We start from the raw sequence: 26,063 nt of genomic DNA, 5'->3' as shown, positions 1-26,063 counted from the left end.
AGCCTCTTGTGTCACCAAAACACAACCAAACACAACGGGGTAAGCAGTAAGTGCTCTGCTAGCTTAAACTATATGAGCTAGCTTGATATTTCAGTAAAGCTTGCTAGTGTAGCTTTTGCTTGGTTGTTAGCTTTCACTCTCCAGTAAAGAGACCATTGGGGAATGCATAGTTTTGTTCAAGCTGTGTATGCGGGACAAGCTATATCAGTCTTGACCAATGGTGAGGGTACCACTTATGTAAATGTTACCCAAGATAAAGGCTGGCCAGTTTACACTGAGAATGGAGAATTTTGGTTGAAATACATTGGTAATTTATTAGACGTTGGAATATTATTTATAGGACACTTTGTAGACATATAATGTGTGTCCACAAATGCAAGACTGCCCTAATTTGAAAGAAAACATAAATTTGGTTCCCTGGGGCTTTGAACCACATGAAGTTGTAAAGTAATCCCACATAGGCTTGTTTATGTGGTTTCTGATGAAGAATCCAAACCCTCACCAAACCAGGGAGCAGCCTTAAGTCTGGAAAATTGATTATTTCTTGCGCGGGTATCCAGACATTTAGCCAGTCCGTTAGACAATGGATGGTCACAATTATATATGTCTATATCGCTTCTGTCGGGACAAAACCTTGTATCTGTATTGTTTTTCAGTTTTTGACATAATTTCAAAATACCTGCTGCCCTTTACATTGTTTATAGTTTATGATGAATGGACTAAAGTTACCGTTTTGGAGATACGAGGTATTGTTCCAGCAACAGCGATATACTTATATACTGATGCTAAGATTAGGCCCAGCCTATACATGACAAGTGACAGGTGTGAAAGACATGACCATGTAGGGATAGACAAAATAGGCAGAACAGAATGTTCTAGATACAGCACACACAGTACTGAATATAATAGCCTATAACACAGCTCTAAAACACATTACACATCAGTACATTCCTTCACTGACACCATGTGACATTGTTATATATCAAAATGGACAAAATCTGCAATAGCTACATGAGCCTCGAAGATCCAGTGCACAACTAAAGATGCAAACTTCAGACACCAAACACGTCTTGGCTGATTGACTGCACTCAAATTTTCCTTTAACGCATATATAGATATGATTATATGCATTGATATAGTGTAGCACAACCTTCATACCTTAAATATTAACTGATGCAGTAGTTCAAACGGGTTTATTCAGAACACAGATGGAATTCATTTCCAGCATAACTAATTCAGAAGATTCCGTAACTTTAGATAGGAGTGTAATTATCTGATCCTACAAGCTGGCCTCAAATCTTGAGTTTTGAGTCTGTGTGCAATTTTTCAAAGCACACAAAAAAATCTCTCCATTCAAACATCATAATTTATCACTGTGTTTTCCATAATTTATCACGCGGGCAGAGCGAGGGCACAATGCACAGCGCTGTGGGGACGAGCAAGAGTTTGGAACATATTTAGAGTTGAAAAAGTGGGATGAATAATTTAAAGGGACTGGAGGAGTTTATAAAAGCTACACAGGCTAAATGTAATGTTAGTGAATGTGACTGGTGAGTGTGTATGTGTGCTGTAAGGCTGAAGATCTGTTTTCAGCACAGAGGGTTTCACTATTGTTTTCCACTACGGCTGCACAGTATATCTTTAATCGTTATGGTGATATTGGCCTTTGCAGTACTGCCACTGCAGAAGGCTGCAAAATGCAAGTGAGCCTACTTACCCGTCACTTTATTCATTGTGTGGTGTGAGCATCTTGGCCTCAAACATGGTTCAAATAAAGGTCAGTCTTCAACTATGTCACAAAAAGGGGACCACTTGTGTATTTTTAATAATATTTTATTTATGGTCCAGCAATGGTGATATATTACAAGACATGCTGCAGCTGCAATATGCATCCATTTAATCACTATGATTTTTTTGTATGTATTGTATAATAACTGGGTATCTGTTGTCTAGTGATGGTCTATGGATGGGGCTTCAAAAATCACAATAATGAATTTCCATAGAACTCTGGAAATCAAAAAGCATTTATTATATCACAGTTGTAGATTAGATTAACTCTAAAGGTTAAAAGTTAACCCAATGAAATCCTGAGCTGAAATGCACTGTAGTGACTTTTTAACCCTTTTACCAAGGCACTGATATGATAAAAGCTTTTAAAGTTTCAGAAGAGCCCCACTGTGCTACATGGGGTCAGTGGTCTTTTCTTGAGGGACTTACTGTCCCTCACTCTTATTTCCTCTCTATGTCTCTCTCTCAATGTTTTATTTTCTATCCCTCTCTCTCTCACTCTTTCTCGCAGTCTCTTACTGTCACTCTTTTTTTTCCCTCTATTCTTTCTCTCTCTCTATCTCATTCATAATGTCTGTCTCTCTCGCTTTCTCTGTGACCTTAGTATGTCTCTCACTTTCTTTTCTATTCTTTCTCTCTCACTCTCCCTGTCTTGCGGTCTCCCACTCGGGACTTTCTCTCTTTTTGTTTCTCTCTCTTTCTGTTACTTAGTCATTTTAAACCTCTCTCTCTCTCTCTCTCTCTCTCTCTCTCTCTCTCTCTCTCTCTCTCTCTCTCTCTCAGCTGTGTTTAGTTTGAATGGGGCGCTCTATACGGTCGTTCTTCATTATACTGCAGTTTGTCACTTTGGCTTGGTGGCTCGGTGTATTAACCCCTATGCTTTCTTTTCTTTCTCTCTTTCCTTCTCTCCTTCTCTTACACTTCCTCCCCATTTCACCCAACTGCACCTCCCTCCAAAAAACCCTCCAACCCTCTTTACCAAAACACACAATTCACACACACATACACACATACCAAAAGCTGGAAACACATGTGTGGCCATGCCTCATAAAATAGGGCGGATCATCGAGGGCAGCCCGGCGGACCGCTGCGGGAAGCTGAAGGTGGGCGATCGGATCCTGGCCGTTAACGGCTGCTCCATCACCAACAAATCCCACTCGGACATCGTCAACCTGATCAAGGAGGCGGGAAACACGGTGACTCTGCGCATCATTCCAGGAGACGGTGAGATCATGATAGCTTTCATTCATTATCACTGATCTGAAATCAGTTTTCTGATTGGCTGTAGTTGGTCTGTCCATGCACTGCCTATAAACGTGTTCATTTGTAGTTACTGTGATATAAGCTTTACAAAATGCCATTCAATCTAAATGAGATGTTGTATCTCAGTTTTTGTCAAAATTCCTACATTTAGAGTGTTCATTTTATGGTATTTACTTTGCATGCATGTGAAAGTTCATACATCCAGCTCAGCTCAGTTGAGCAAATCAAACTCTAGATTTAATTTATTAGGCTTTATCTTTCTGTAAAGCTTGTCTAACCTTGCAGCAGTTGCTGAGAAAGAAATATATCTCGTCGCTGTCCTAAAAAACACATGTATTTTCAATTTGGTGATTTTCATTTTTCTACGTCATTTGAACACGGCAGTTCTCCTTTCCATTTTATGAAAATTTTATGATGATTGGACCAACAGAAAAGCCCCAAAATCAATAAGAATAAACTTTAAGTTACTTTAACATTAAGTTACATTTAAAGTTCAGGGTGTTTTTGCCCTCTCCTGTAAAGTTACCATTTTGGAGATTTGTTTTTCCTTGGACAGTGACAATTTGCGGTGGACGGGTCAATTGTTGGTTAGTTGTTCCTAACTGGGGAAACACGGTCAGTTTGCAGTATTCTAGTCTGCATTATTCCTTCTTTTACACACCCCTGAGACAATTTATACATTAAAGTTGGGTGAGAAATCAAATTTAAACAATTTCCTGTCACTAATAAACACAGTCACCTCAGATGTTTTCCAGACAAACATCCTCAAAACTACACTCTCAAAAAAAGATGGTGCTTTAAGCGTTCTTTAGTAAAGAAAATGGTTCTATATAGAACCATGAACACTCAAAGAACCCTTTGCATGATTAAAGGATTCTTTGCCTTATGAACGGCTTCTTTGAATTGAAGGAAAATGTACATGAATGTGCTATAAATTTTTCTAAATAGAACCTTTTTGAAAGGGGTTCTATATAGCACCCAAAAGGTTTCTTCTATTGTTACAAACTTGACATTGTAACAATAGAATAACCGTTTTGTGTGCTACATAGAACTATTTCCAAAAGGTTCTATATAAAACCAACTACAGCACATAGATGGATGAATTTACATGAATGTGCTATAAACAGTTCTACATACAACATTTTTGAAAATGGGTTCTATGTAGCACCCAAGAGGGTTCTTCTATTGTTAGTAGAAGTAGAAGAACCCTTTTGGGTGCTATATGGAACAATTTTCAAAAAGGTTCTATATAGAACCAACTACAACACATTCTCCATCAATCTGAAGAACCCTTTCATGATACAAAGAAACTTTAATCATGCAAATGATTATTTGAGTGTTTATAGTTCTACATAGAACCATTTTCTTTACTAAAGAACCCTTAATGAACCACTTTTTAAAGAGTGTACACAAAGTTTTGTTCATTTCAGTAGTTCACATTAAATCAGGCTGTGTCCTAAACCACATCGACAAGTCTATACAACTTTAATGAAGACCTGGATGTTCAGCTTCTGGAGATTTGGGTGACTATTGGGTGACTTCTAGTTTTTGTTAGCAATGTTAGCTCCAGTGCTAAAGTAAAGGCACAAAACTGACCCCAAACATACCTTGGCTGATTGACTATATCTGTGGTTTGTGGGAAATTGTGTAAATACGATTTTTCACTAAACCATTTTTAACGACTGTGGTTGAGAATTAGGGTGTTACACCATCTACACACTTAAAGATGGTTCTTCCATCCAAAATATGTCGAGCTCTATCCAATGTTAAGCTTGTAACAATAGAAGAACCCTTTTTGGTGCTGTGTAGAACCGTATCCATTCTCCATTAAGCTGAAGAAGCATTTCACCATGCAAAGAACCATTTAAGCATAAAATATTCTATATTGAAACACATGGTTCTAAAAAAAACATTGCCTGAAGAATCCTTGAAGAACCATCTTTAAGTGTGTATACTAGTGAGACCCCTTTGAAAGAACAGAAAGATCAGTTCTATATAAATAAATAAAATAAGTCTGGTTTCTATCTGCCCATCAATTCCAAGACTGCGTGTCATTTTAAGACAAGAAAACAGAACATTGTCAAAATAATGTCAAGTTTGTACGACATTCTTTTAGCATAGAGTGCCAGTACTCTGGCAGTGTGAGTATCAAATACCCTGATTCTATGATATTCTGTGAAAATGTCAGGATATTGAATTTTATCAGTACCGCCTAGTCATGGGGTCCAGGTCTGGTCCTGGAGGGCTGAAATCTGGCTCTATTTTTTCATTTTTCCAGCTCAGACACAGCTAATAAACCAGCTAACTGACTGCTGAGTTGAATCAGGTGTGTTTGAGCAGGGAAATCACCAAGCTGGACACAGATTGGACTGTTCGGTTCAGCTGGACTGATGCTCTCCAAGCCTGAAACTGGACACTGTGTTAGTTAGAGCTGGTCAGTTGAGTACAATTCAGGCAGTTTGTTTTGGTTGCTATGGTTTAATGACCTGATGTATCTGTGTGTGGACGCCCTGTTCCACGGTAGCTTGAACATTCAGCTTAATTAAGTGCAGGATAATGAAGAGAGAACTGAAGGAAGCAGCACTGCATGTTCTACACTGTGGCTTCCTGTGTTTCCAGCTATGTGACACTAGCGCGTGTTTTCTCTGAGTCATTTGGTGGGGAAAGATTGTAGAGGATATTGAGGATATTGTTTATATTATATACTGTTACGTGTATATAATCCACATAATACATATTACTACATATGCATATTACATATCATTACGATCAAAAAAATGTTGGTCAATGCAATGAAATTTTTTTTGCCCCTAGTAATTTAGAGCCATTAATTTTGGGCCATTCATCATGAAATTTTAACACAACGTAAAGGACAGCTGCTCTGTGTGAATGATGAATATAAAAATAGAAAAAATAGAGATACATATTTTTTAGACAGTAAAGATTGTGATAAGACAGTTAAGCTTGTTAATACATTATAAAACACAAGTACATAACGGGCATTATATATATTATGTATGTATGTATATGTGTATATATGTATGTGTGTGTGTGTGTGTGAGACAGGGAGACACACAAACACACTTACATTCCTAACTTTTAATGTAAGTTAGTGTGCAGACATTTTATTCCAGGTGATTTTGGAGCCTTTCTATTGTTCCATTCATCTTGACATTTTCACACAATATAAAGACTCTGTATGGCTAGAAGACAGAGAGAGGCTCATAGCAAATGGCCTCGTGCCTCAGTTAGTCTGTGTTCAGCTGTAATATATGATGCCAATTGCATTACATTTGCCTCTGGGGTCCATCTGAGCTTTAATCAGAGGAGAAGGGCGCCCTGTTTTGTCTTTGTGTGGGGGTTGGTGTATTCATATGCGTATGCATTGAATAGAGTGGGTAGAACCACTGGAGGAAATTCGTGCCCTCCTGTATATTTCTAACCTGTCTATCTCTCTCTCCGCTCTCTATAATTTATCCCATGACACGTTGCCATAGCCTGAGACACTCCTGTGTGTTGAATGTTTCAGATGGAGAGATGGAGAGTGGGTGTGGGGGCGGGGGGGTGTTCTATGACCACTGGAGTGGAAATGACAGAGAGAGAGAGGGAGATAAACACGGAGAGAAAATAGTGACACAGGCTGCTATTTTAAGACTGAATTGAAGGAATAGTTCAGTCAACAAGATGGGCGGTGGCTGAAACAGGAGCTCAGCCAATGAGATGAAGACAGCTAATGTAGCGGAAACTACTGTTTAAAAAGTTGGAATCTATGGAGCCCTGCTGGCGACATCCCACATGAATAAAAATAATGCCCGGCCACGCCTTATTAACGTGTGGGAACGAGACCCTAATGGGTGGCCACGACTTAGTAAGGTGTGGGAATGAGATAATTAAGTCGTGGCCACCACTTAGTAAGGCGTGGCCATGCATTAGGATCTCATTCCCACACCTTACTAAGTCGTGACCATGCATTAGGATCTCGTTCCCACGCCTTACTAAGCCGTGGCCATGACTTCATTATCTTGTTCCCATGCCTTACTAAGTAATGGCTATGCATTATTTTTATTTATACAGGATGTCACCAGCGGGGCTCTGTAGGTTATCATACTAATAGATGTTATTCAGTTTTAACTTATTGAAATATGTTTTGAAATATTATAAGCAAGAGACTACAGTATACTTTTTAGAAGCTTTATTCAATATCATAAGAAGTTCTTAAACTGTATTTTAATCTCTCATTTCTTATCTATTAATTTCTTGCCACATCTAAAATATCAACTTTCTGTTCATTATTTGGAGAGTACATCATATCACAATCATTTTATACACTTACCTGCAGCTAATTTGGCTTTACATTATTGAAAACTGTGATGCCAGATTTTTAATGGTAATTCCAAACTTTTGAACAGTAGTCTGTCTCACAGCTCTTGGCTAAAGTGACTGAAACCGCAGTCATTTTGAAGAAGCACTCTGATACGATAAGAAGTGTTTTGGAGAGTGGAGGCCATGCGGGGGTTTGGAGACAGCAGCCTTGTGTAGAATGAAACGGAACCGCCGCAGTGACAGCGTTTGCTCGGTGTGATAAATGTGCAATTATTTTCCCCGTCCGGCTTTGGCGCGCTACGCCAGCATCGGAGCAGCGCTTTAAGCCGGTTGGTGCATTTACGCATTACAGTTGAGGTGGGTTGGAAATGGGTTTCTAATGCAGGACGCGCATGGAACATTGCACCGCAGTCACAGTTAGACTGTTCTATAGACGCGCTGTGGAGAATAGAGTTCTGAGATTTAAAAACCTAAAGCTTTTGAGAAATCCTAGTTTTTTTTTTTGCTTTATCCGTCACACACACACTCAGACACTGTCTCACTCGCTCCCTCGCTCTCTCTCTCTCTCTATCGCTCTCTCTCTCACTGACCTGCTCTCAAACACCTTCTCTCACTAGCTAAGTCTCTCTCTCACTAAATTATTCTCTCACTCATTGTCTCTCACTCATTCTCTCTCCCACTCACTCACTCTCTCACTGTCTGTCTCTCTCACTCACGCACTCTCAAACACGTTCTCTCACTAGCTATGTCTGTCTCTCTCTCTCTCACTCATCTCATAAATGCTGTTTCTCTCTCTCTCTCTCTCTCTCTCTCTCTCTACATCTCTATTTTTCTCACTCACTCACAGTCTCTATTTTTCTGTTGCTGTCTCTTTCACTTTCTCTCTGTCTCCCTGTCTGTCTTACTCTCTCACTCAGTCTCTCTCTATCTCTCATTCTTGCTCACTCACATTCACTGTCTCTCACTCTCGTTCACCGACATTCACTTTCTATCTGTCTGTCTCTCACTCACTCTCTCACTTTCACTCAACCGCTCTCTATCTCTCTCACTCTCACTCTCTCTCTCTCTCTCTCTGTCTCATTCTGTAACTCTCTCTCTGTCACTCATTCTTGCTCACTCACATTCACATTTACTCTCTCTCACTGACATTTACTCTGTCTTTCTCTGTGTCTCTCACTCTGTCATTCACTCACACAGTTATTAAATAATAACATACCGACAAATGTTTTCCAAGGGTGGCAATAATTATAGCTTTCACTCTGTTTAATAGTGCATGTTTGTTAGAGTGCCTTTCTCTCTCAATCCTCAGAATCCTCCAACGCTTCACTGCTGACCAACGCTGAGAAAATCGCCACCATCACAACCACACACGCACCTCAACAGCAAACTGCACCTGAGCCAAGGTAGCACCCCACACACACACACATACATACATCTGAGCTTCAAACTCTGCTGAGCTCAGAACACAAATTTATTATATTGTTTGATTTTTTTTTTTCTTTTCTGTTTTTTTTCAGGAACAACACCAAACCAAAACAGGAGTCTTTCGAGTTCAAAACGCCTCAAGCTCCTCCTCCAGCAGCTCCAACACAAGCTCAAAATCAGGTACAGCTTTTCTTCCACGCTGCATCACCAACATTCGCACACACACACCAATGCTGGGGTTCTTTTCATGTATGCCAGCACCATCACTGTACAGTGTACACAGATGCACAGATCTATATTGTAGCTTACATTATTTGTGGTGCCTCTATACTTAGTGGTGTTCTGTAGTTATTTTCTTTTTGAACCTTGATCTGATCCAAGTCCTAATATTTAGTATCTGCCAATACCGACTATTAATCAGTACTTTCACATCGGGGCAAGAAATCACTAATGTGGCCCCAAATGTTTCGGTGGGTGTCAAGGCAGCTCTTGTCAGCGTTTTTAAAAATATCCCTTTTAATATGAACAATGGTTCTAAGTTTACACATTTATATCATTTATTAGATTCTCTTCCATGTGTTGAGAATCAGAAGAAAGTACTGATAAAAACAAAATATTCAGAGTAAAGCCTGGGGACCTCAGGCAACCCATGTCTATGATTGGTCAGTGGAATTTGCTGGACCAAATCATTTACACTGTTGTTTCACAGTGTCATAATTTATATGCTTATAGTCCTGTTGCCACATTTCTCATTGATTGTCCTTAAATCGCAGCTACTCCTAAGTCTCTAAGGCTTTGTTCACACAGCAGGTGAAAGTGACCCAAATCTGATCTTTTTCTTCATATGTGACACAGATGTGTGTCTGTGTGTCAGTGTGAACAGCAAAAACACACTGAATGTGACATTTTCATTTCCGATTTGAGACGCTTTCATATGTGGTACTGAAATCCGATACGTATCCGATATGCGGCGAATGCGACTCAGTCTGAACAGCCAGATCGGAATTCATGCAACTTTTACCTGCTGTGTAAACAAAGCCTACAGCCTACTTTCCTAATGTGAACACATTGTCAGATGTGCTAAGCTGCCAATTACTTGCTAATTTAAGATTAAAATTAAGTGACCCTTATTAGTCCCACAACGTGGAAATTTCACCTCTGCATTTAACCCATCCGTGCAGTGAAACACCACACACACACTAGTGAATCCACACACACTAGGGGGCAGTAAGCATACTTTCCCGGAGCCGTGGGCAGCCCTATCCGCAGCGTCTGTGTCCACTCACTGTCCACTCTATTAGACACTCCTACCTTCTCGGCCCACCTTGTAGATGTAAAGTCAGAGACGATAGCTCATCTGCTGCTGCACAGTTTGTGTTGGTCATCCTCTAGTCCTTTATCAGTGGTCACAGGACACTGCCCACAGGACACTGTTGGCTGGATGTTTTTGGTTGGTGGACTGTTCTCAGTCCAGCAGTGACACTGCTGTGTCTGATCCACTCGTACTAGCACAACACACACTAACACACCACCACCACATCAGTGTTATTGCAGTGCTGTGAATGATCCACCACCCAAATAGTACCTGCTCTGTGAGGGTCCATGGGGTCCTGACCACTGAAGAACAGGGTAAAAGGGGGCTAACAAAGTATGCAGAGAAACAGATGGACTACAGTCTGTAATTGTAGAACTACAAAGTGCACCTATATAGTAAGTGGAGCTGATAAAACGGACAATGAGCGTAGAAACAAGGAGGTCATCATAATGTTATGACTGATCGGTGAATATAAACTGCTTGTTAACTCTTAAATGTGAGTTGTGCATAAATTTTGAATGTCAGTTAATGTCACATCTATAACAATAGCACAAATAGAGCCCAGTGAGGTAAAATACAAAAAAGCATCAGAATTGAATCAACTTAGGTGATAAAGATCAGTTAAAATAGACACAGGCTTTTCTCTCAGATCAGATTGGGACATCCCTGTTAATAAGCACTTTTTTAGTTCCCCTACTCAGTATCTACAACATCTTTCACATCGCAGATAGTACACTCTGAGTGTTATTTACAGTCTAAAACCCCCGTCTGAATATTAAAAGTGATCTGTCAAAGTCTTGACCAGAGCGTGATGTTATCAGGTACGATTGTTTGCAGTGTTGGCTTCTTGCTCAGCCCAGCATTTGACATTCTGCGGCTGTGACGTGGTGGAGAGTTCGGTCGAGCGAGTGTGTCCTCCTGCTTTGTTCTCTTTGCTGCTTTAGAGATGCCCCCTGCCCTCTCTCTCCTTTTTCTCCTCTCTGTCTCTCCTGGCCCAAAAATACCCACGCGGCCCAGGCCTGCTGTTATCTATTATTCATGCAGCGCTTCAGCCGCCACTGCTATCAAATATGTGGGTGACTTTCCTGCAGGTGACTGTGGGCTGCTCTCTGGAAACCAAAGCCTCGCTTTAAAAGAAAGAAAGAAAAGGGAAAAAAACACCACAGAGTCTGACCTTGGGGGTTTGTGTTTGTGTGGTTGTGTGTTTGTACATACGCAGCACTCTGGATGCACATTTACTAGAGGTGTAAAAGGCAATCAATCTGAAGCTGGTGATTTTGTAATGTTAGAATCGGGGAAAGTTTCTTGATGATAATTGGGTTTATATAGTAATTCCAAAAGGTTGTTAGGTGGTTGCTATAGTGTTCCAGATGGTTGCTATCTCTTGTTGTTGCTAAGGTGTTACTGAGGTTTTGGAGCTGATTGCTAAGGTGTGGTTAAATGGTTACTATGTTTTCTCTCGTTATTGCTAGGGAGTTTCTAAGTGGTTGCTGTGGTGTTCCAGGTGTTTACTAGGTTATTTTTACATGGTTGTTATGGTAGCTATAGTATTTTAAGTGTATGCTGGTAAATTTGTGAATTTGTATGTAATGTCTGAGTGTGAGAGACGTCTACTGTGACATTTTGTGGCAGCTAGATGTGAGTTTTCTGAACGTTCTAAAGAAAAAATCATCTTTGAATGAACGCAGTACAAAAATCGTACATCTGATCATTTCAAAAAGCACAAGCACAGTATTTGGATATAGGCTTTTAAAATTTAGTTCTTCTAGTTTAAAAGCTGTAGAAGTTAAAAGTGTTTAAATTTTCAGCATAGAAGAAAAAACTAAGCCAACTTAATGAAGTATGTGCTCATTTTTGGCCATTAGTTTTCAAAATTATTATTTTTATTATCTGAATTCCACTGCTTTGTAAAATCTCCACCAGCCACGTTTGTCTGTGTAGTGTATGTGTACAAATAATTACATACTATATCAAAAGAACCAAATCAAATTAAAACATGGTGACGTTTGATATTTCATGATGCATTTCCAAAACAAGCTAAATCAAATCCATTCATTTCTAAGGTGACAAATTTACATGCCTGTCTAAGTGGTGTCCATATACATGTTGCTTTCTTTGTACTTACATCCATAATTATGTGTTTGTATGCATCAGGATGAGCTCTACTCAGTGGACCTGGAGCGGGACAGTAAAGGTTTTGGCTTCAGTCTGCGAGGAGGACGTGAGTACAACATGGACCTGTACGTCCTGAGACTTGCCGAGGATGGAGCAGCAGTGCGTAGCGGCAAGATGAGGGTACGTCTCCTTTCACATAGGCCTGGACAGTTACACCATGATGATTATCAAAATCAGACATTTTTCAAATCACTAATTCATATTTGAGGTTTCAAAATCAGCAGCAAAGGCTTGAACTTTGAAAAGTTGTTACTTTGGTACACTAGGTGCCAGTGCACACCTTTTACTTACTAGAAGGGGCCGGAGAAGAAGTCTAGTCGTTCACTAGCAACAGAATAACCAGAGGGACAGTTAGGAGAGTTGCTGGATATCTTTTTCATATTATTTTGAAATTATAGAGATTAAAAAAGACCTTGTTTGAGGACAGCATCACAGAATACTGTGCCAAAAAAAAATAAACATCCATTTCAGCAACAGTTTCTTGTTAACTTTTTCAGGGTTATTTTTATTGACTTTCATCCGTTTTGTTGCTTGTTGAATGGAAAATATAAAGACTCAATAGTAGCAATAGTGCAATGTTCTCTAAATGTAGATTTTTATTTGTACTTCGACTAAAATAAGCCTTAAATTTTCAGACTGAACAATTGAGCAATAATTAACTAATAATATAGAACAATGTAACGAAACATTTTTTTACGTATAACTAACTTTCAACCTACATCCTAATCACAACTATTGAATACAACGTTTCACTCCCAGAACCTGGACACACCTCCTAATCAGACTTATTGATTTGCACATCTGACTCCATAAACCTCAACACCCCTCATAGTCAGACTTATTGATTACCACATCTGACTCTGAATACTCAATCAGGGGTGAATTTCTCAAAGGCAGTGCAGTACAAATCATGGACAGTGGTGGAGTGAGGGTCACTTTTAAGTTTGTCTCTAAAATGTAAAATTATACACTTGCTATTTTGACAATATGGGCCCAGACTTATTGATTATTATATATTCATCTATTTGATAGCTGTGGGACAGTGTCATTTACTAGAATGCAGTCCCTGTCAAACAGTGTCACATGTCAAACAGTGTCACAGACTAAGGGCAGTGGGTATATTGAGAGGCGAAACCAGGATAAAGGAGACTGGTGAGGCAGCCAAATGTGGACAATGTCCTTCAATACTTGTGTACTACTTTTCTACTGCTAGCAGTCTAACTAAGGAGAATCTGAAGGGCTTTGGGGCATGGAGATGCAGGAGTAGCTAGCTAGCCGGTCTAGGAGCTCTTTAGTTTTACTAAGCTCACCAAAATCAGCTGGGAAAACTGCTCCTAGATCAGATCTCCACACACCCTGATATGCTCCATAACAATCTCTTGCTATAGAGAAGGAGTCTCTCGTGGTCTCCAGCTCTGTTCCTCAGCAGCGTAGCTTTGAACTCCTAGCACTAGTAGAACTCTCACTCCAGAGTTCTCTCACAAATGTGTCTTTGCTCGAAATGTGACGGTTCACTGAGAACCTGTCCTGTTACTCGCAGGTTCGTTTGCGGGTCAGCGGAAGGGTTAACTATAGGTGTCATTAGCAACAGCTCCTGCGTGCTAATAAGCTGTAGATATGCAGCTTTAGCTGGCAGTTAGCGCCGGAGCGCGACTTGGGTTCGGAGAGGGAGATGAGAGGATAATGGAGCTCAGGCTGAGGGAAGCAGAGCGAGAAGGTGTCAGGAACAGAGAGCGGCTGTCGGAGTGGCGTTCCCCCGGAGAACACAACTGACAGATAGCCAGAGGCGGGGAGGAAAATAGAACAAAAGGACTCCTGCATCATTCCCTCTCCGTGTGTCTCTCGTAGTCTCGATAGCTTCCGTCTCTGTGCGTCTCTCCCGCCCGTCACTGCTGTGTTGACAGTGTTGATTGTAGAAATGTGGAGATGTTGGTGTTGGATTTGTGTTTGATTTGCTGGTGACTTAATTTACTCTGTTCCCATCTCTCTCTCTCTCTCTCTCTCTCTCTCTCTCTCTCTCTCTCTCTCTCTCTTCTCTTTCTTTCATTGACTTTCTCTTCTTTCTCTTGTCTCACTCTCATTCCTCTGTGTCTCTTGCTGTTTCTCTCTGCTTTTCTCATTATCTCTCTCTTTCTCTCCTTTCTACTGTTCTCTTTCTGCCTTCCTTTTCCTCATCCCTCCTTTCTCTCTCTCCTTTTGTTCTCTCTTTTCTTCTACTCTCTCTCTCTCCCCTTCTCTCATTTTTTCTCTCGTCTCTCATTTCTCTATTTCTCTCTCTCTCTTCCCACCTTTCTCTGATTTTTCATCTCTCACTCTCTCTCCTTTCTTTCTCTGAATCCCCTCCTATCTTTCTCTCTCCCTCCTTTCTCTTTTTCTCTTGTCTCTCTCATTCTTCTTTCTCTCCTCTTTCCGTGTTCAGCTCTTGCTCTCTCTCTGTCTGTCATCCTCTCTTTCATTTCTTTGTTTCTTTCTTTCTTTCTTTCTGTGTACCCATTCCTATCTTTCTCTCCTTCCTTTCTCTCTTGTCTCACTCTCATCCTTTATCTCCTTTTCTTTCTTATCCTCTCTCTCTCTCTCTCTCTCTCTCTCTCTCTCTCTCTCTCTCTCATTTCTTTCTCTCTCCCTCCTTTCCATTTTTCTTTTTCTGCCTTCCTTCCTATCTTTCACTCACCCCTCCTTTCTCTCTTTCTCTCCTTTTTTTCCATTTCTCTCATTTCTGTCTCTCATTTCTTTCTCATTTTTGCTCTTATCACTCCATTTTATCTCCTTCTCATCTCTTTCTCTCTCCTTACTTTTTATTGTTCTCTTTCTGTCTTCCTCCCTATCTTACACTTATCCTTCCTTTCTCTTTTCTCTCTCTCTCTGCCATTCTCATTCTATCATTTCTTTGTTCTTTCTTTCTTTCTTTCTTTCTTTGTCTCATTTCCTGTTTTTCTGTTTTCATCTCCTCTCACTCTCTCTTGTCTTCTCTCCGCCTCTCTCTCTTTCATTCACTTCAGTTCAAGATAGCAACAACAATATGATCAGTAATAATACCTGCAATTATAATCATAATAACGATTCTGATAACAATGATCTCTTTCAGGTAGGGGACGAGATTCTGGAGATTAACGGCGAGAGCACCAAAGGCATGAAGCACGCGCGCGCCATAGAACTGATCAAAAACGGTGGCCGGACAGTGCACCTCGTCCTGAAGAGGGGTGACGGCTCCGTGCCCGAATATGGTGGGTCCATCTACGAAAACATCCCTTTCTCCCCCGTCTTCACGCCCTGACAGAGCTTCCGGGGGTTCTGGGGCGACAGCAGCACCTCTTCTCTCTCCTGGGCTCCTGCTACTGGGTGATGGGCCTTCTTCCTGTTGCCTTTTGCCCTCCTCTCTGCTTCTGTGCACCAGGCTAGCCTAGCAGGGGACACTGGGAAATGTAGTTCTACTTCGTTTTTTGTTTTTTGTTTCCTTTTCTTTGGGTAGTGGTTACGTTCTTGGGCACATGTTTTTAATGCTAAACCGAAAGCAAAGAGCAACTGAAAGGAAGCAGGAAGATTGTTTGTAAAACTAAAACTGGATTCTAAGTTTACTACTTCTCAGAGCCCTCATGAAATGATCTATTTTAAAGCTGATAATAAGATAAACTTGATAAACTGCTTTTTATACCCTCCTGGTTGATGGCGTTACCAAGTCAGTGCGGTGTAAGTAACATATTTATGCTATTTATTGAAGGTGAATGTACGCTACTGAGAAGACTTGTAGAGACTTGATGACTATGAAAGCTCTAGGACCTTTTACCCTTTCCAGTGAGAACTCACTCGATACTGTAGTAGAACCTGTTCACGCACGGATCTCGCCACACATGCTTTATGTAACGTTGCAGACTCAGCAGGCTGCACTCTGAACAGACGCTTCGTGGACTTCACCCGCTCTCCACTACCATTAGGTTTCGTTCTTCTGTGTGATTTTGAAAATCAAGCCATAATCCAGCTCACTTGCCGAACATTAAAAATGTCTGTTGCTGCATGACGTCTTTAGTGAAAACCATTTTTTTTAAAGACTTCATTTTCCATAATATTTATGGAAGATTCGTCATACCTGTTCCAACTGATCTCGATTGATGTTCTTATTTTTTATGCATTCTTTTTTCGTTCTCTACTTTCTTTCATGTATTTTGTCAAGTTCAGAATGTGATATGATGTGTCTTTTTCCGCAAAATATGATAACTCTGTGAGGTTGTATATTTTTGTACCATTTTTTGTACTTTTGTTTTCTTTTTTCATTCTTCCACATTTTTTTGCCAGTTTCTGTTTGCAATGTAAATCGCTTCATTCACTGTTGTGCGTGTGTGACTTGAGTGAGCGACTGTGTGTGTATGTGTGTGTTTACAGTACTCTGCAAAAGTCAGAGACACTTCATTTATTTCATTTACAGTCAAAACAGCCATTAAGTACAAGTTATTTATTTTTCAGCATCAGGAAAAACAGGAAATACATATTTAATGGAAAATTGCATAGACGCCCCAACAGCTAAATATAATATCATGTTGTCAGTGTTACACACTTTGCCTTTATTACAGCTTCTATTCTTTTCAGGATACTTGCTTTCAGTTTTTCCTCTGAAAGTTCCTCTAAAGTTCAGTCTTGGTTGCATTTCCTGCTTCTCACAATCCAAGTAATCCCAAACAGCAATGTCCTGGCTCTGGGGTGGGCAGTCCATTGTTTTGAGCTTTAAAGTACTGTTTAAGTGATAGTAACAGTTGTGGTGGTCTACCAGGTCTTTCAGGTGGTTGCTAGGAGTCCCATTTTCTCTGTAGCTTTGACTCCAGTTCTGGAAACCTGTTTTTTACCACTTATTTTCCCTTTGACTTTCTCCTTCCTTAGGCTTCCTTATCTACTCAGAAATATCTCCTAAATAAGGAATAACTTGTACTTAATGGCTGATCTGAGTGCAAATGTAATATTTGAAGGGTCAGCTTTTACACAGGACTGTATTTGTATGGACATATTAAAGCATCCACTCTCACAGTGTCTATGGAGCTTGGGTCTATAATGCTGCTGGGTGCTTGTGTGTGGTGTTGTGGATCTCTCTCTCTCTTCATGTTTTATTTTTCACTCAAGGGTGGGGGCATTTTATGGACAATCTCTATCTTTGATTGACTAATTGAACAAATAAACACCTTTTTCCATTGCAAAACCACTATCACTATCTCATGGCCTTTTGTTTCAGGGTTCTAAATGTTCTGCTTCTCTCTCTTTTCTTCTCTTCTTTATTTTTGTTTCCATTTGAATCTGCATACCTTTTATCGTCCCGGGCTCTCTTCTTCTCCTGTCTCAGCGATGGCCGCTCCCCAAGCCGCGGCCGGTGCGAGAAACGAAAAGGCAGGAGAGCCTGGTTTCTACCAAAACCAAACCACGGTTTGTAGTTGCCTTGTCCATGCCGTTCCGTCATTGCTTCAGCCGGTCATCCGCGCCGTCTTCCACTCCATGCAGACGAATCCATTTACGCTCAATGCATTGCCAGTGCTATGGCCACTCCTGTCGCGCTGTCCCAACGGGGATGGATTCACGCCTTTGAACTGTGGCTGCACATTCTCACAGATGAAATGCGCAAGTCGCCATCCATCAGTTTTGGTATAGGTGTCTTCCGTTATTTTTTATTTTGATATTAATGTGAACCATCTTTCGACACCATTAACATACGCAGAATCCCACAGTTTCAATATTTCTGTCTAGCTTGGGTTTCTGGCTAGCTAAAGTAGGTTAACATCACACCCTCCCATGTTGTACGGTGCTAAACACAGTATAGGCCTCAGTAAAGTTGTAGATTTGTTAAGAAAGAGGCTGAGCAAGATGTGCTAATAGCTTTGTAAGGTTTATTAGTCTGAGTAAAGGAATGGTTTAATTAAGAAGATCATATTTACATAATTTTCCTTTTACCCCAAAAATGTGTTCAGCCAAGACATGTTTGGTGTCCAAATTTTCTTCATTTTTGCACTGAAGCTATGAGGCTAACATTACAAACAAATACTATAAGCCAATAGTTACCCAAAATCTTTTCCATAAATACTTGCTCAAAACTTTGATAAACCGCATCTAGGTGGTCATTAAGGTTGTAAAGACTTCACAGTGTAGCTTCACACAGGTGGCAGCCCATTTAGGGCAGGTGTGCTGATTCTGGCTGCCCACAATGTTTAGCTATATGGCAAATTTATTTATTTTTTTAATCTAATAGTATGTTAATATTTTGTATCCTACAAGCACATCGACAAGTCTGGACAGCCTTAATGAAGACCTGGATGTGGATTGAGAGACATTTTGGGGATGGATTTGCAAAAAAAAAGATTTGGGTGACTGTTGACTTCAAGTTTTTGTCAGCAACATTAGCCCTGTAGCTCCAGAGCTAAACTAAAGAAGCAGTTTTTTTTTGCCAAACTATTCCTGTAATTACAGGCGTAGGCTGTATAGGACTTTTAATGGAGTGTTACTGTTAATAGAGCACGAAAAGCACTAAGACTAGCCTGAATGTGCTTATTTCTGTACCACTGTTTTTCCCAGACTGTGTACTCATACGTTGTGTATGCCCTGGGCAAGTTTGAACATATCATCTCAGTTGGGTAAAACTACTTAAATGCATGAATGTCAAGATTTTGTCTTGAAGCCAAACCAAAGATTGTTCTAAATGGGAGCTTGAACATATTGCTGTGTTGGATACATAAAACCATTTGCCATTTATGCCATGTATGCTTTGGCTGAATCATCGCCCTCATATGAGACATTGCTTTCTGGCTTGCAATTATATTTCATCGTCTTCTCCCTTAAATTAGATTTAGGACTGGATTGGCTAAAGCAATTAGTATGTGCTAAAATGATTCATGGGTTTTCAGTATCGTGATTAATGACTCCTTTGTCATGTCACTAGATATGCTACTGCTAATAAATTTTCCTATTGATGATTGCTCTGGGTGTCAGAGCACTTGGGTAAACTTGATTTAGCTCATTAAGAGCTTGTTAATTAACAAAGGAGTTGAATCAGGTATGCTGGAGTCTTCAACTCTGCAGTGCTGTGGCACCCCTGGATGACCTTAGCTGGACATCTGGATGCCTGGACTACAGTGTCGATTTGAAGACAAGGCATTGCCAAAAATTAGTCCTTTGCATCAAACCAAAATATGTCAGTCGCATAGTGGTTTTTCAGGATAGCGCTAAGATCATGTGTGGTAATCACTCTTTACCCTTGTGTGATGATCTTAATGTTTTTCGAAGCACTGGGCCAGCCTGGCTCAAATTTTTCTTTGTTTTACCTATAATTGATTGTTTATGTTCCAGACAACAACATCGACAACGGCCCCGTCGTCGGGGCTCAAACTGTTTCGGAAGTGAACACAGCACCTCCTGACACTCAATCCCATCCTCCATTGGATTCCAGCTCTCCACCAGACCATAAACCATCCCGGAATGAGGACAAAAGGGCACGAGAGACGGGTCAGCATGAGCACGGCCGCCGCTCCAACCATCACCATTCCAACCACAGACATCGCTCTCCAGACAAGAAGGGCAAGGGCAAGCGCCACAACAAGGAAGGCAGCGGAGCTGGCAAATTCTTCAAGAAGAAGAGCAACAAGAAGTCCAGCAAGGACGACTCGCACCATCAGCACCACCGGAGGCACCGTTCGCCAGAAAGGAGGCGCAGGGCCAGGAGCGCAGAGAATACCCTGGACAGCCGCAATGGACAACGGCATGGCCGCTCGCCAGAAAGACGACACCATCGGCACTCGTCCCCTCATAGGCACCGTTCACCATACCGGTCAGGGCACCGCCACAGTTCCCCCCACCGGCGTAGATCACCATATCGTTCCCCACACCGCTACAGATACCAGTCCCCCCACCTGCCCTCTAACCCTTCCTCAGACAGGCCTCGCAATGGCAAGCCCCAGCAAGAAGAGGACATAGTCCTGAGGGAGCCTCCACCTCCCGAGCCTCCATCCCGCGTAGACAGCGTCTTGAGAGAGTTTCCTGCCTTAGACAGGCTGAACCGGGAGAGTCCCCTGCCAAGACCTTTGTACGAGCAGGACAGTGTCTTCCCCCGACGATCTTATGACCGCTTGAACCTGGATGACGCTCTCACTCGACGGTCATATGACCGTTTGAACCAGGACGACACTCTTACCCGCAAGTCATCTGACCGCCTTCAGGATTTCACATCCATGGAGCAGACATACAGAGGGGACAGCCTGCTTAGAGGGGCCTACCAGGACCAGAGCCTTCCCCGTGTCCGAACCCCTGACTCGGACACAGCTTTCCAACGGTACAGCTCACTGTTGAGGGGTCGCTCTCCTGAGAGAAGGGGCCGATACACCAAGGCAGAGTCTCCAGGGCCGTCCCGCTACAGGACCAGAAGCCTTGGCCGAGACCTGTCTACAGATGAGGAAGATTCAGAGGAAGAAGACAGAGTGAGGGATTACTACCGCAAGCTCAAGTCTGGCTACAGCCAAGCCAATGATAAACTACCCGAGCCCAGGAGGAAGGCCAACAAAGACAACCCCAAAGATCTCAGCATCTGATACACCGCCACGCGGACCGGCAAACTCCACAACCCTCACCTGAGGACCACACAAAGACCCTGGATACCATGCTACGGATTTGACATTCCTGTGTTTTCCTAGACAGAGATTCCTTGACAACTTGTAACAGCGGAAGAATGGTTTTTCTTGTACGTTCCAGGAATTGTTGGTTGTTTTTTTTTGTTTTTTTTTCTCCTTTCTTTTTCTACAATTCCAAAACAGTTCTACATTCAATCAGAGATTGACAACTATGTATAAAGCAAACGATTATGTGCCTAATAGTACCATTCTTGATGGTTTTTCTTTTATAAAGGGCAGCCTTTTGAACTACTGTCTGACTATAGTATCTTCGGTTTCAAAGAACAAACCCATGCAGCGAGCACCTCATTTCACCTGGTGCTCTCACGTATGCTGTGCATGTCTTCACACTTTTCAGTGTCTTTTCTTTCTTCCTTTTATTTTTTTCTTTCTCTCCCTCAGTGCCAATGTTTTTTAAACATTTGACCAGAGTATAGCACAAGTCTGCATTCATTTGTATATTTTTGACAGTTTGCAGTATGTGTACATTCAGAGGTGATCATTTTACGAGAATGAAGGGAAAATGAAGAAAAATTATGATGATAATGTGAAAATAAAAGTAATATATATACAGATTCTTTTGATTTGTGTTGATTAATACACATCCAGTGTGTACAGTGTGCAAAGCTTGCCCTTCTCATGTTAGCAGGCAAGTGTGGAAACAAAAAATAGTGGGACTGAAACAGACAGAAGAAAGGGAAGAAGAGCGAGATGTAGCCTTGGGTTTTGACAGGAGGAAGTAGCAGTACATTCAGGTGGGTTTGTGGGGGAGGCCAATAGTGTATTAAGCTGTTGAAAGATGTGGATTTCTTCTGCAAGACTGTGCAAACATGTCTCAAATAAAGAGAAGGAGAGAAGAAAGACTTCTTTATTTCCATGCTGGTTCAAAAGGGGAAGGAGAGCGAGAGACTCAATAATCAACCCACGGAGTCGACGTCTCTTAAAAATCCAGCGAGGTGCCCCTCTCGGTCTCTCTCCGGGGTTATCTGCTGAATAGCAAAGAGACGCCTGTTCTCCGATATAGAGAGGATGACAAGATGAGGACGGGGGGAGAAAGAATAGAGGGCAGTTGGGGTTGTATTTATAATGCTTACGCTCAGAGTAAAGAATATTGATGTCATATCCTAATGAATAAAATAACATGGAAGCAGAACATCGTTCCAGGAACCTTGACAGACAGAGGCACTGGCATAAATACGATAGAAAGGAACAAGGAAAAAAGAGACATCTATGACTCAGCGCTGTTACTCTACATAGTTGAATAGACAGTCTCTGGATCACTTGGTTCTCTTTAACCTGATCGAAAAGCAGTGATCCAGGACTGGTGAGCAAGTTCCTCTGACTTGACCCCCATTATCCAAGTCAGGTTGGTAATCGTCTGTTATTCACATTGTTGGACGTCATTAAGATAGTTAAAACTTTTCATTTAAAACATGGATTTAACTGGTTTTCTCTAGTTGCATCTTCAGCAGGTCGACTTACAAATACACTGCAAGAAGAGATTGTGAAGGTAAAGCGTATCAAAAGCTTATATATGCAATGTGGGCTATAAATTGTCACTGTCCAGAATGTCATAAGTATCTCCAAAATGGCAAGTTTACAGGAGACATCAAAAACTTTCTTTGTAAGGTGAGAAGAGATTTTGTTCCAAATGATTTTGAAGCATTTCTTTTGGTCCATTCATCATGAAATTCATATTTTTTTTTGAAATTGAAACATCTCATTATCAGACTTTATGACTGAGGCATATTGTTGCTGTCCAAAGAATATATTTACATATTACCTGTCCTTTACATTTTGTGAAAATCTCATCATAAATGAAGCAATAGAAATGTTCCAAAATTCCTTTTTGAAAATTCCAATTTTTTGAAATGTGTGATATTTAGTTTTTCACTTCTCTTTTACTAATTTTATTATTTTTATTTATTTATTAATAGCAATGTTATCAAGATTCTTTTAAGCAGAGGTGAGCAAAGGTGCAGACAAATTACACTTAAGTGAACACACTGATAATGTGTCAAAGTCTTACTTAAAAGTATGGAGCTATTCAAAATAAGTGGAAGCAAAAACAAAATCACTTTTCAACATAGTGAAATATGTAAAAGTAAATATTTTACCAACTGAATATGAGGTTTTCTTCATTTGGTAGTGTGATGCAGCGACTGATCACTGATGCTGGTCTTTGCATAAAGATAAATTCTTGTAGTTGTGGGCAGTTTTACTTGACATTTCTCAAAATATGTGACATCTATTAATAGGCTGCATACTCACAAAAATATTCCTACATCATAATTGCAAGTATTACATACATTGCCTATATTTAAAGCTGCACTACATTTTTTTTAAACTGAAAGAAGTAGGTACTGAGTCACAAGGAGAAAAAAGTTAAAAAGTTCATACAACTGAATGTTGTTCTCATTCAGCAGTCTATGGTTGCTTGGTCACAACATCATGCTTTTAAGGAACTACATTTCTTGATGAAATACTACTTTGTCATTTATTATCAATAATAATTAACATTTTATAAAAGCAAGAAGCCACAAGAGGCCAGTGCGATTTTATCACAGGGAAGGGGGTTTTAGGGGCTCCACTTTGTGTCATGCCTAAGAACACCCTTCCCCATGATTAAATCACAGTAACACAAGACCTCTCATGTCTTATTGCTTAATTATACTGATTAAAGTATGATAAAACTACGAGATCATCCACTCACATCCTCAGAAGACACATCCTTCACCTATTTATACTTGTGGGGTCCAAAGCACAACCGACATTACAAAACGCACATTTTGTGTGTAATTACACATTTCTGCCAGAGAGGTCTCCAAATCCCCAAATCTTACATAGTGCTGCTTTAAGGAGCTTTCACTTTCCGAGGAAATTTTTGCAGTGCAGCAAGCAGAAGCATTCATGATTCTTTCAGAGCTACCTGCAGCTACCTCCACCTTTGTTTCAGCCTCATAGACCGCTGAAGTCATGGTGTCATACTGTACTCCATTCATTTCTCCCCACAGAGAAAAATGGCTTAGACCCTGGAATTCCTGATATGGGAATGATGTCATCTGTAGAATGATGCATGATTTCAGAGGTCTATTTCTTGCCATATTAGAAGGGACGTGTTGAAGTATGATGAAAAAAACATACTACATATGCTCAAATCAAACAAGAAACCAACCCTGTTTTTTCCAGTGCAGGTAAACTTTACATTCACTTGAGGCTTGACTGCTTTTCACACATCATAACGATGGCCTTTAACACTTTAACAGCTTAGTGGTTTCTCTCCATGAAATAAACATTTGTAGCCCTCTTACAGTTGCTTTAGCGCTCACCTTTAGCCTCAGGCTTCATGGATCTGTAAGCCTTTAGCTTGGCAACAGCTAAATGATGCTGTTTCTCATGTTTTGAAAATAGTTTCTAAAGCCTGACTAAAGCTGGCTCTGTTGCATTACCTGAAGGAAGTGTCTGAAGGCTTCTCTATAGCCTTTACTAAACTCCAGTCATTTCAGTATTTCATGAATGAATGGAAGCATGATTTTCCTGATATTATCCTTCCTGGAAATTATTGCAAGTTATAAACGAGAGACAGAGCTGCTGGCACTACTAAACTACTTTTCGGAGGTGCAAAAGCTTCCTCTGTAGTTCAAGCTATGACAAGAGGGTTAGCGCTGACATTAGTTCCCTCCAGCATCCCCTCCATAACAGCTGGCACCTTCTGTGAGTAGAGTTCATTTTATGCCTTGAAACTCTATAAAAGTGTACTTTTTCCTTTAGTGTGACAAAGTATAAATCAAGGTAAGTGCTTAACCTTCAGAAAATGTTATTTTCCCACTTCAGGCTGTCAAATCAGATAATATATGTGCTATTTTCATCATAATTGACTGGGTAACAGGGCTGAACACAGAGGTCATAGTCACCATTTAGATGATATTAATGCCATAAAAAACATATGAAGTATAGAACATAGAGCAGAACAGAAAGATGTTTGTTTTGTTGTTTTGGACAAAACACTTTCATTAAAATCTTTGTCTCAGGCCATTTTCATTTCATTTTCATTTAAAATAACTTGTAAAAGTTTATAAAGATGGGTAACAGGTTTGCGAACTTAGCCTAAAATAAGCTAGCATTCAGGAGTGGTTAGCTTGAAAGGGCACACATGCTACATGCTAACTACTAATAACCATATAGATTACGTACTTATGCATATTTTTTTTTTCTAACAGTAATTTTGTTAACAGGGTTGAATGATCAAGCTATACACAAGCTGCCAAATCAATTTTTCGTGTGTGTAAATTGAGAAAATAAGAATACTTACTTGTCTGATGGTCATTCTGCAGAAAACAATAAGATGATGCAACTTCCTATATATAGCATCAGGTTTGGGTTGCACATAAAATATGAGACTCTGGTTAAAAGGATTTTGTGTGTTAATTTAATTATTAGGGAAAATCATTCTTTTAACATCAAATTGCTCAAAACCGAAGAAAATAACACTGTAATCATGGTGTCACTGAGGGATTTTAATGTATATATTTCTTAGAGAAGTTCAGTGTCAGTGAGGTGGGACAGCCCAAAATCATGTTAAAGCTGGAGACAGGCATTTGGAGTGTTTTTGTGGTCATTTAAATGCTAATTTTTATCATTTTATTTGAAGTTAAAGTTAAAGTACAGATCCCTTTACAGAAATAAAAACAGCAGCCTCTCTTTGCTTTTGAAAAGGTAATGGAAGATAAACTGAACTCTATTCATGGGAAGTGCCAGCTAGCATTCTCCACTGCTAGCTGCTAGCAATATGCTGCTGTCTTGTTTTAGGTCTTCACTTTCAGTCAAAATGTGTCCAAAAAACACTAGATTTTATTTCATTTTTGGGAATTGAGATGAGAATTTGTGACAAATGAATCCACGTTTGACTGGACAGGCCGTTAGGTCCAGTTAGCTAACACATATCTTATTCTGTGCTCCTGATTAGCATGTTTTCCACCAGCAGGCCCCCCATTACAGCTAGCTTTCACCACTGCTAGCTACTAGCAATGTGCTGCTGGCTTATTTTATGTGTTCCTGGATGTTTCACTTTCAGTCAAAGGGAAATCACAACTGACTTGGTATACTGTTGCATGTTTTGAAAGGTAGCTAGCAGGAATCTTCTTGTT

At 40.4% G+C, this 26,063-nt stretch overlaps 1 protein-coding gene across 3 annotated transcripts in view; it reads left to right on the top strand.

The window, feature by feature from the left end:
- The window catches only part of magi1b (membrane associated guanylate kinase, WW and PDZ domain containing 1b), a 224,947-nt gene extending 203,458 nt beyond the window's left edge, over positions 1 to 21,489 (top strand). For 2 of the 3 annotated variants that reach the window (XM_036559163.1, XM_036559162.1), the window contains exons 18-23: positions 2,809 to 3,012; positions 8,684 to 8,777; positions 8,892 to 8,979; positions 12,269 to 12,409; positions 15,375 to 15,513; positions 19,604 to 21,489. In XM_036559163.1, the coding sequence (XP_036415056.1) occupies positions 2,809 to 3,012; positions 8,684 to 8,777; positions 8,892 to 8,979; positions 12,269 to 12,409; positions 15,375 to 15,513; positions 19,604 to 20,838 (1,901 nt within the window). In that variant the 3' untranslated portion in view covers positions 20,839 to 21,489. The remainder of the gene's footprint in view (positions 1 to 2,808; positions 3,013 to 8,683; positions 8,778 to 8,891; positions 8,980 to 12,268; positions 12,410 to 15,374; positions 15,514 to 19,603) is intronic. The other variant, XM_036559165.1, reaches the window with a different exon arrangement.
- Positions 21,490 to 26,063: the final 4,574 nt, after the last annotated feature.

This window comes from Colossoma macropomum, unplaced genomic scaffold (genome assembly GCF_904425465.1).
Source record: "Colossoma macropomum unplaced genomic scaffold, Colossoma_macropomum, whole genome shotgun sequence".
Taxonomy (NCBI): domain Eukaryota; kingdom Metazoa; phylum Chordata; class Actinopteri; order Characiformes; family Serrasalmidae; genus Colossoma; species Colossoma macropomum.
This window is presented reverse-complemented; position numbering and strand designations above follow the sequence as displayed.